This window comes from Lissotriton vulgaris, chromosome 2_1, assembly GCF_964263255.1.
Source record: "Lissotriton vulgaris chromosome 2_1, aLisVul1.2, whole genome shotgun sequence".
NCBI classification, from domain to species: Eukaryota; Metazoa; Chordata; class Amphibia; order Caudata; family Salamandridae; genus Lissotriton; species Lissotriton vulgaris.
The window spans coordinates 2,015,027,942-2,015,040,006 of record NC_141687.1 but is presented as its reverse complement, the minus strand read 5'-3'; the positions used below and the strand labels follow the sequence as shown (position 1 = coordinate 2,015,040,006).

At 38.6% G+C, this 12,065-nt stretch overlaps 1 protein-coding gene across 2 annotated transcripts in view; it reads left to right on the top strand.

Annotated features, from left to right (window-relative positions):
* PDE8A (phosphodiesterase 8A) overlaps window positions 1-12,065 on the top strand; it is a 2,218,572-nt gene that overhangs the window by 1,835,277 nt on the left and 371,230 nt on the right. For both annotated transcript variants that reach the window (XM_086958243.1, XM_086958242.1), the window contains exon 14: window positions 5,074-5,238. In XM_086958243.1, coding sequence (XP_086814369.1) covers window positions 5,074-5,238 — 165 coding nt within the window. The remainder of the gene's footprint in view (window positions 1-5,073; window positions 5,239-12,065) is intronic.

Below are 12,065 nucleotides of genomic sequence, written 5' to 3'. Positions count from 1 at the left end.
CTGAGCAGCTGTTTTCAGATGTCTTTATCCACATAAAAGATAGCATTTTCCATTCAACTTGTCTTCAATATTTATGACACCTAATTTTCCATTTGGAAGTGAGCTTTTGACACATGACTGTGTTTTTATCTTTTCATAAATTATATGCAATAGATAAGAACAAGAAAAAATCACACTCCTTCAATATTAAGGACAATGCTCTTCCACAAAACAGTACGGCATCAAACGCTGAAAACCTTGCCTTGTATCTAAGTGGTAATTTTCATTTACAAAGTAGTTTAACACTTTGAAGAAAGGTGTTTTTTTTAAAGATTTTTGGTATTGTTAAAGGATTCTAGAAATTGTGCTGAGAATTATGAGTATACAGTTCTGCCAAAGCTTTATTTTGCCGTGCCTTCCCCATACAAGCCCCTGGCTCTTCCTGTTTGTTTCATTAATCCGCTGCCTGTTCTACACTGGAATTCATATTAAAAACTTTTTACTTGTGAGAATGAAAAATATGTGTAGGGATTATGCAAAGGTTCTGGAGATATACAGATATTGGATAGTATATTGTAGATCTGCAGATATTCTGACAAACTGCGTCACCCCTCTAAAAGAGTATTGCCTAAGCCTATTTGATTACAAACAACTTTGTCCAGGCATTAAGATTTTCGTAAACCACAAATCAGTATTTAATACTTAAACATTGTTATCCCATCTAAGCTGCTGAGGAAAAAGAGGTCAGAATAATCAAGGGCATTTGACAACAGAATACTGTATTACATCCTTATACTGCTGATTCACAGGGACCTCAAATACCAGCCCAAAGGATCGCACCCTTCTGTTTTTTATTCAACAAGGCCATATAGCACCTGTATGTTCTACTGCATAAGAGCCTGAACTGTTGTCTTTACCTTTGCTTGTTAATGTGTGCAGTTAGGCTGGGGCTCCTTGAAGATGGGAACTAAAGGCAGAATATGACCGAATTGTGCTGTTAGGCAGGGATGTGATTGGCAAAGAGAGCCTGTTTTTTGGTATATAAATTCAGAATGGTGAGTTGGTGTATCTTCTATGTGGGATCATGCATATCCTCTTAACCAAGTGTTGGGAATGCATGGAGTGATAATACACAACTGGAAAGTACACTGCTTCACCAGGCTCACTCTTGCCTTTTATAATGATCTAACCTTTTGTGCCAAGGTTCAAGGCTATAGTGGGGCTATTGGCTACTGAATCATACTTTGAGGCTATACAATTCTAATGAATGAGGCGGACAGGATATTCGCCATATTTGTGATGAAGTACACATCTGCCAAACTCTGCATTGCCATATTCCTGTTTGCACTGTTTTTAAGTGAGATTATTGAATTGTTGACAGCTGAGTTTTTTACGCATTTTTCAAGAATATCCCATATAATAATTGCAAATATCCATACGAAAATTGTAAAGGTTTACTTGATTGCACTTCTTAGAAATATGAATGAAAACGGAACAAGATATAACTCCTGTACGTGTACTATCATACAGTTCCTACAAGGCATATAAGCAAGGCTTGGTTTTGTCATAACTATAGCAATATTTACCACCACGTGGTAAATAAGGTAATTTCAATTATGGAGCACACTAGATTAGGACTCATAGTAATTAATTTTGCTATATTTGTGATTTAGAGTAAAGAAACGTTAATGCACTATTAGATCAGGATGTCTTCAATGTATTAAATACAAACTAATGAAGATAATCGATAAATAAAGTAGTGATCCAGCGTAAGCGGTATAAATAGTTCAAGTTTAACTTTCAAGTCACTACTTATTCATCTATCCCTCTTACTATACTGGGCCCTCTACAGCGGAACAGATTACAACATTGCCTTTACCGCAGAGGCGTATGGCTCTCTGATGGATCTTTCTCCACCAATAGAAGGGGTGGGAATTAGAAAGTCCAAAATACAATATTAGCCACTGATTGAGGACCATTAATTGTTGAATAACTCCGAAGTTTGAAATAAGGTTCAAATACTCTACTCTCAGAATCATACTGTAAAAATAAAGTATCACAATTGGGAGACACAGTCTCTTAAAGAAATTAAGTCTAACCAGAAAGATACAAACTAGAAGCTCTGCTATTGCGACACAGATTAGAAGAAGCAGAACTTGATATTATGAAAAGATTTTCTGATTCTCTGTACTATGCATTTAGATGAAGCAAGTAATTCAGTGAAATTTCAAATAAAGAACATCAGGATATAATAATAGACTCGGGCAATTTAGATAGTTATTGTATTAATGTTAAAAATGTAATACAAATAAGCAATTTCTGAAGCATATCAGTAAGAATGGTAAAGGCTGTAGTACCAGACGACCCATTTAGTCAGAAGTTCAAATCCAAGGAGGTTGGTTTAAAATAAACATCAGATTTGAGCTTATAGGCTTCTACCACCATTACAGGCAGAAGTATAGTTCAGTCCTATCTAAGAAGGGGTGAAAGAATTCATTTTAAAGGTCTCTAATGGGGAGTCTATGAGCATTGACAAAATGATAATAGAAACACAAATCAATTAGTTGGACAATGAAGGATTCCAGGTCTAGTGCATGAATGCTGCATCATTATAAAAAATACAGTCCAAGGTAGGATTAAAGAATGATTATAAAGTCATATGAAAAGAGTTCCATTCTCTCACAAGGAAAGGAAATAATTGGCCCAAAGAAAAATAATAGCAATGCCTTGTCAGAAGGGAAAAAGGTATGGTGTTGTCCCTCCTTTGGGGTTTCTTCTTTTATAGTCCTTATGATAATGACGTGGTGTCACTCCACTAGTTAGTCCATTGTATGATTAGTTTACGTATGTAGTCACAAAATACATCTAGTTACTCCTGCAGTCTTTCCCAAGCACTTCATGTGAACATTTTAGCTTTCTTTACTCATGGGTGTGTCAACTGTAGGAAATAAATAATGTAACAGACTATGGCATCAGGTGAGAATTGATTTTCCCACAGAACCACTTCACCATAAACTTTGAAAGAATTTCCTTTGTATGTATACTGACACATGCACAAAGCAAATAAAGCAACATTTGCAAAATTTCAATGAAATATGCATGCTAAGGGAAAACTGTAGCTCAGGAAGTTTAATTGGAATAATATATAATGTATCGTAATTTAGTTGAAAAAAATACTAAATGTTTCACCAGTGTATTATTACAATAAATTGATTAGTGTTTGCTATGGTGTACTGCCACAATTTTGTCCACATCCATACTTGTAAATTATTCTTAAAAATAATTTACCAAAGTCGTTTTTACATTTTTTTATCTACCACTGCTGTAAGTTTCAACTTCCTAGCTAATTTTATCTCACAATTGCACCACAATCTAATTATAATGCATTTGCAATAATAGGCAATATAACTGTTAGGCCCCATCATTAAATTCTCTAGTTTTTATCAGTATGTGATAAAAATCATTTTATTAGTAATATTGTTATGAAAGTCTATTAATAAGTGTTCTAACTATTTAGCAATGTATTGTCTAACTCTTTAGAACACACTTTCACTGTGCTGTTACTTCACTTGTATCTATTGTTGGATCACTGCGTCTATTGTGTGCAATGTGCACATACAGGTTTTTGTGTCTAAATCGTTAGTGTCATGCACTGTGGTTTTGAAATATTTTATTCTATCAGTAGTCTGATGCCATAATTCATTTTTAGAATATGTACATAATCTGTAATGTAGGATGGTAAATATTGTATTTTTGCTTTGTTTATTTGTGAGAGTATTTGTATGAAGCTGTCCATATATAACATATAAAACTTGACTTGATTACCCATGAGTGAGAGATCACTCCAACTTTAAAGAGCAGATGTGGAGCTTATTGTGATGGGTTTTAGCTGTACAAATGGTGTTTGTGTTCTGGATTTGCTAAAGGGACCTCTGGTCCAACCTGACATGTGACCAGCTCCACCCCTGAGAGGTATATAACAGCATCTCTTATAATGGGAGGAGATCAAGGGTATTTTGAATGATCTGTACCCGTCCAAAGTGCCCATTTCCATAGATTAAAATGTGGGTGTTTTACATTTTCCATCTCTCTTTGCGGTAACTTGTTGTGGCACATATTTGATAATGGAAGCAAGTGCTGTCCCAGACGAAACAATACCCTACTTTATAAGGGGCGCATCCACATCCAAAGCACGTTATATTATATTCTCAGTGTACAGTATCTGGAAACATATATATACGTGTTTGTCCATAGCACAGGACACCCAAGAGAACTGTACATTGTTTGTCATTGTTGAACTAACTGCTTATTGCTTGCCGTTTTTTAACTCATTGGCAGCTCTCTTAGATTGCTTAGCTGTGGTGCTGTGGAGCATACCTTTTAGGCTGGTTATGACCTCCTAAAATGTTTGTAGTAGTTGAAGCGTCTCCTGTAGGCTCCTATTGTATCTTCACAAAAGTATTCATGAATGTTATGGGTTTGTGGTAAATAATTTTGGTATCTCCAGTGGTCATCATTTCATCTTCTGAGTTTGCATGTGAAGGCAGTGCTTCAGTGAGGATTTCAAAAAGTATATACAAGTGGTCTGCCTAGTAAGGTGTGAGTGTTAGCGATGTTTTATGTGGTCTTTTTAGCCAATCTGGCTGAAACGGGAGACTATATTTTGTGTGTGGCTATGGCACAGCCTTATACGTTGTTATCGTATAACAATGATTTGAGGAGGGTTTGTTGTGTGGGACCCATTAGGTTATGTATACTTTAAAACTAAATGGTATGCTGGTCTTCAACGCCAACTTATAGTGGTTCTCAGAGACTGACATGGCTTATACAACAAATTAGCAGTGTTTTCTTTTTGTGAAGTGTCCCTTTTCCAGTTTATCTTTTTGATCAATATAAGTAGTGTATGCATGCTTCTCCATGGACCATTCTGTTCACCTAACAGGACTATTGAAGCACGGTTTCTGTAGTACCAGAATCACATAATTTCTGTTTGTAATTTAGTAACCTTGTAGTGGAATGGTGTAGCTGGTTTGTTTAATTTTCACTTATTTTCAGAATCCCATTTGACCATAGAAATTTTATTTTTTAACCCAGGTGATAAATATAATAAACACGGCACAAGAAAGCAGTCCGATGCCTGTTGCAGAAGCTCTGGATCGAGTACTGGAGATTCTAAGAACTGCTGAATTGTACTCCCCACAACTTGGCACGAAAGATGAAGATCCACACACAAATGATCTTGTTGGCGGTCTAATGTCAGTAAGTAAACATAATGTTTAAATCTTGTGCTTCTATCTAGCTGTGAATGCGTTTTAGAAACTATTTACAATACACCCTGTGCCTTAAACCCATATCCAGACAAAAAATTTCTTATTAAAAAAAACTGTATCCAGAAATGTTTCCAGGTGTTTTTCATACTTATTTGAAATTTTGTATAGTGCTTTTATTACTATTGAGAGTGACAATGCATGTTACAAATATCTGCACACAGGGGTTCTAAATTAACAAAAATGATGGTGAAGTGTGGCAAAGTGTTTTTGTCCATTAGCTGAGGAACCGGAGATCAGGAAAATACTTTTGTGAATCTCCCCAAAGAATCTCCCAAAAGAGTCAAAATGTTATATACAGCGGGAAAGTAATCATACCATAAGTTTGGCTTTTCACTTGTCTACGTTGAAGAATCTGCTATACCTGTATCAAATAAAGTCACGGTTTTAAAAGAAGCTAATGCAATCAAAACAGATGTTACTTTACGACTGTCAACCTATTTTAATGTAAAAAAAAATTAAATGTATGTTGTACACATATTTTTGTTTTTTAAACATATGTAAAACATATTTAACATATAAAACTGGGAAAGCATTAGCTGTATATCTTATAGCTGTATATGCTTGCATCTTAAAACAGAGTTTATAAAAATGTGTCTGAAATTAGTCATTTATGATGGATAATTCCAACTGTAGATTCCTCATCTTGTGAGTCCCCAAGCGCTAGGCATGATCCTGAGATTTTTCTCAGCAATTTGCCTATCAAGTTGGTAGGTGGCGTCTTGTGACTCCGTGTCGGCTCTGTCCTACCCTGGAAATGACCCTGGATGCACATATAGCCTCTACCCCTTTAGGCTGATGTCAGTTCCTTTCTTTCTTTGCCTATGAGTGCGAAGTAAGAGCTCGCTCCCAGGTTTTCTGTAATTTAAGAGAAATTATTTTGTCAAACCTTTTACAATGTGTAAAGGACATGCCTTCACCTAAAACTACAGTCTTCCAACCTTCAAGGAGTGCCATTAGCAGATGTTGGGGACAGAACCCCACCAGGTATGTCTCTGGTGTTTGGGTTTCTCACACAGCTCAACGTTTTGTGACAGCTATGCTAGGATGAAGCTCAACCCATCCAAGACAAGCTCTACAATGTTGAACACCTTCAAAGTGAATAAGGGCTGATCTCGCTTTAAGTCAAGGATATAAACGTGTATTTGTACTCAAGGCCGTATTCGAGAGAGGTCTTCTTCCAATTCCAAGTCATCAAATAAATCAAAATCCAAGAAAAAAACATAAGAAGTCTAAACGTGACATTCCTCCTTCCTGCTGTGAAGGAAAGTCATGCCGAACATTATTCTCCTCCTTCCTGCTAATAAGAAAAGTCATGCGGATTATAGTGTGTCTCCTAATATTGTGCCATGCCACGTAGCTGATCCAACTCACATTTTCAGGATCTTCGGCGACACTGCATCAAGTCAAAGACTTCAAGTAGGCCGTGTTGCAAATATTTGGCACCTACCGGACTTCCCCTGGTAGGCCTTTGGGTCCTGAGAAACCAAGGAATACTCCATTCGGATTACTGCAAGCGGACACATTCATTTTGAACCAGTTCCGGGGCCTTCCCAATTCCTGTCCCAACTTCTCACCCGGACCCAGGATCCTTTCCGGTTCCCCATGGGCTGGCGCCGGCATCATGAATGCTTAATGAAGGATATGCAGTGGTCATGGACACTGATGGACATGTCCTTTTGGACTCAGAGAATCCACCATGACCTTTATCAAAGGTACACCCACTTTGACCGAAGACATAGTGCATGCAGGACCATGGGACATTGTTGCCATTTCCAACACATTGTTCAGTTCCAGAACCCTATGATGGTGATGACGGAGATGGTGATTCCCAACTTTATGAGGAAGAAAATCTATTTTTGGACCATCAAGATGCTGGTGGCCTTGATGCATCTCTTGACACTGGCCTGAATTCTCCATCTTGCCCTTCCTCAGAGGAGTCAGCCACTTTTGCTATTTGTAGGGCTGTGGAAGTCCTCAACCTCCAACTGCCATTGATAGACGTAGAAATTAATGTTCTTGCTTTTCACAGAAGTTCTGACGCCTCAGCAGACTTTTGAGAGCCACTCCTGCCATTCAACAAGGTCCTACCAAATACCCCAACAAGTACTTAGGCCAAACCTGGATATTATTTGTATGTGAATTAGAAAATTACCAAACAGCACAGACATGCTCTGGAAGACCCATCTTTCCTCCTCCAACCCCCTACTTCCAAAAGCCTTGTGATGAAAGCTTCTGTGAGCAGATAGGGCCCCAAACTGATGGAGGCATTTGGAAAGAAAGCCCTCAGATCGGTGAACTCCAGTTGCTTCTTAAGACATTACTCACATGTGTTATGGGACATGGTGAGCGTAATTTTACCCCTGATTAGTTTTGTATCAATTTGCTTCAGATCATACAAGATGGTCAAGACACTATGTAGTAAATTATGCATGCTATTTTGCTGCCATTCCTGGATAAGAGCCACAATCTTCTTCTCATTAATGGACATACTATTTAATAAAATACGTGTATTTGGACCTAGAGAACTTCATAGAAAGCAGAACTGCAGCTCCTTCCACTTTTTTTAGTGCTTTACACCTGTGCCCCCAACAGTGCCACCCGTTTTGGGGCCGCAAAGGGGGCATTCAGCAGAGGCAACACCAGTGACTGCCTCCACAACAACGGACCTCCCAATCGTTTTTGAGTTGGAGGCCAGTCATCTGGCCGACAACATCCAGATCCTCTGGGGCAATGCACTACCCAGTCTCTACACCCCACCCCACCCCTCCCAAATCCCTTGCCGGGAACATTGTCACTCGGTTGAGGCAGGATAAGTTAATACTTTTGCCGTTGGCAAAGAATCACATTGTACAGATGGATGTACACATTTCCATGATGGTGCTGCACATTTCCAGCCCACAACTCCTCAAATGCCACCTAGAGTACAGTGACTTCCGGAGGAACACTTGTCTGTTCTACAAAGGGAAGTCCAGGCTCTATTGGACGAGGGAGCCATTGAAAAAATGTCGAAATAGAAACAGTGACTGTTATTATTTTCTAATGCAGAAGAAGGATGAAGGACTATTTCATAGGCTGACTATGATGGCTATGATTCTGTACTGTGTTTTTAAAATAATCGGATGAAGTATCATCTATCAAATACAAAAAAAAAGAAGAACAAGTTTTCCATAAAGCAATTGGAGTTTCTAATGATTTTTTCTAAGGAGATTATTTTGTCTGATCATGAAGGAAACTGAAATTGATACTGAGACTTATTAATTATGTTATATTTCGAATGACATTGTAACATTTGGGTATGTGCTGAGCCTTTCTGAATCTTGTGTTTTTGGTCATCGAAAATTGAGGGAACTAGGAAGGTGAGGTTCCCAGCTCTTGCACTACAATTATCGCCCATACTTCACAAAACCATACATGTACCAGTGCAGGTCTTGGGTGCCTTGACCTTTCATTTTGTGTGTTTCCTCCTGTGGAATCTGAAGTCTCAGTGGGCTCACCACACTAAGGGAACCTATTGGATTCCATGCAGGTGTCTTTGTAGATTGTAAAAGATCTGTGGTGGTGGTTGCTAGACAACAATTGGTCCAGTGGCAGACTTCTCACCCCACCCAGGGCTGACCGTTGTGATGGGAACATGTGGCTGGGTTGTGTTGGCCACCTGGGAGAGGTGGAAATCAGAGGACTCTGTTCTCCAGCACAGACTGGGATCCACCTCAATCTGCTCGAGTTGCAGGTGATTCGCTTTGCACTGAAAGCCTTCTTCCTGCCCATCGAGGGGGAACGGGTGCAGGTATTCATGGGCAACACTACCTCCTGTGGTACTGCAACAAGCAGGTTAGGGTGAAAGACTCCAGAAGGATAGGACCCAAATCATCTTGGTGGCCCCAGACTGGACGAGGAGAGTCTGCTACCCAGAACTTCTGGCCATAAGTGTCTGTTCTCTGATCTGGCTGCCACAACAAGCAGATCTCCTATCGCAGCCAGAGGGTGGAGTACTGCACCTAAGCCTGTGCAAACTACACCTCCATATGTAGAGATTGGGTGCAACAGTTGACTGCTTTTGATCTCCCTTCCAAATTCATAATGTCATTTTGGCGCCTAGGCATCCACCTACCAAAAAGCATCTTTGCTGGATGCCGGAACAAATGTATTACTTAGTGTACTTTTCTGCATATCCAACCTTTTCAGGTCCGTTTATCAGTTGTGGTGGTGTTCATTCATCACAGCAAGGACTTGTTATTTTGTTGTCCCTTTCAGCAAATCCATGGTTATCAGCAATCATAATTCACTTCAACTTCTTTATTCGATAAAAAAAATCATAAATTATACAAATTCTAATGTTTCGCACGTCAGGCACAGGTACGCCACGTGTGTGGTACAATAAAAATTTGATTTTGTTAAGACCTGTCTGAAAATAAAAGTATCAACATGAGCTGTGAAGTACAATCAATGTGTAAGACAGTGTAAAGTAGATTAAAATAAAACAACAGCATATAAAGTGCAAATGCTTTGCTAATTTCCTCCTCTTTCTATTAGTCATTCTTTCTCGGCACAAATGGACATGCGCCTGTTCTATTTGGGAGGGTAAAGTGCATGATCAGTCATATAGATGATATAAGTGATGCAGTGCTAATGCGGCAGCATTGTGCCAAATCTATTTAAAGGCAGTAAGGTGCATGATCAATCATATGGTTGATAAAGTGCTAGTTCATCTCCCACACTGTCAATATCAAACACAAGATGTAAATTACCGTAAACCATGGATTTTGTACCAAGTGTACGATACTAGAATCAATGATTAAAATAATCATTAGTGATTTGAAATTGCAGTCCATTTCTCTTACGTATTACATTCATGGTAAATAAATATCTGCAAAGGATAAAAACTATTTTCTGCAATGTGTCTGTTTTTAATGCGTAATACTCCTAAATGTAGTCTAAGTCCCATGTTAATGCAGATAGGCTTTATCCATTTTTTCCTAGGAATTGTATATGCTGGGCAAAAAAAGAATATATGCAGATCAATTTCTACGACATTTAATGTGCATAAGGTACAAATGTCTTCCGTGTTATTCGAATTGTTACACGTCCACTTAGATGTGTTGAATCTGGTCTGTAATACATCAAAACGAAAGTTGATATTTATAGAAATTGATAATTGGGGTTGTATTTCATCCATATAACCCTCAAACAAAGGAACCGGTTTTATAGTTAAAAACTGCGTGGTTAACCTTCCCACATTTGAGTTATGATGTATACTGTCCTGAATGTACTCCCAATATGATTTTTTCAGAATTCTTTTGAGTGAAATGTCAGTGATTGGGGATGATCCCAGTAACTATTTACACATAACTTATAAAAACCAAACACACATGTGTCGAAACCATGGGAGTGTTACGTTATGATCAAGAGACTTTATCTCAATTAGCCCAGCTTTGTAAGGTTTGAGCTCTTGTGTGGCCTAAAGCACGAGCCAAAGTAACAGAGGTTTTAATGTGGGCTGGGGCTCGGTTTGCCTGATTTTTATATCTTGGATAATGGGAATCATAGGCGTACGTGTCGGGAGCTGTAATAGCATTCTTATATATGTATTCTCTTCTACAGTGAGCCTGTTTTGGTTATTAATGACCCAGAGTTCTGCGCCATAAAGAGTTGCTGTTTGCGCCCTACACTTATAAACTTCTATGGCCGGTGATACTGTTTTGAATGTACTTTTTTGATTTTTTTTTTGCGATCGCCATAGAGTTCCGAACTAAAGTTGATTTACACTTGATCATATGTGGCTTCTATGACAGTTTAATGTCACGGATGATACCCAGATAGTTGAAGCTTGGCACGTATTCCAATTTTTGCTTTCCGACTATAATGTTATTTTTAAATGATTATTGCGGATATCCTTATTCCAATCACCTGTTGCCATCTGTTTTTTGAAGGGGTCAACCAACATGTCTTCACCCAAACAATATGTGATGCTCCGGTAGGACATCAATTTGATATTAATGTTCTTGATAGGCACTCCATTTGAGCCAATGCTGAACTCTGTCTCATCTAACCCTGAAGGCAGATTTCCTCATAGTGATAAAGTCAGCGTGTCTTGTGAGTTAGTTGTAAGCCCTGTCTGTCCAGCAACCATATACACCTTTCTTCCCAGGCAAAGTGGTGCTTGGAACCAGCGTGCATTTCTACCAAACATTGTGATGCGGCTTCACATCGGACTGTTTGTCAACCTTTCAATGTAATTTGCTCCACCCCATCCATCCAAGGAGGAAGAGAGGCTACATTGATTGGATCCCAAATTAAGAGCCTTAAGTTTCTCTGTTTATCATAACCGAGACAACCAGGTGGACGTTCAACGTTTGGTGGGGTTCACAGAGGGAAAGAGGGGTAATACAGTGTTGTTGGTGGGCTGATCCCTGTGAACCCTACAATTCAATTCTGTAGTACCTGCAGCTTTTGTTGCTTATGTTTTTGAGACGGTCACCTCTAAAAACATTTGGGCAAACAATCATGCATGTGTATTGAAAGGCAGTAGCAGTTAATAAAATTCCAATTTTGCGTCAAGTCTCCTGATTCTGAACAGACATAGATTTTGCTAATGTATAATTATAAAAAGAGCAACCCCTAAAATAAAAAGGGGACAGGGATTATACAACTACACAGAATTAATTGTCATAGTCAGTTGTTTTGTTTGGGCATAGTAACATTGTTTTAGATCATTATGTTATATGTTATAGGGGTATTTGTAAAGCGCACGGCTAC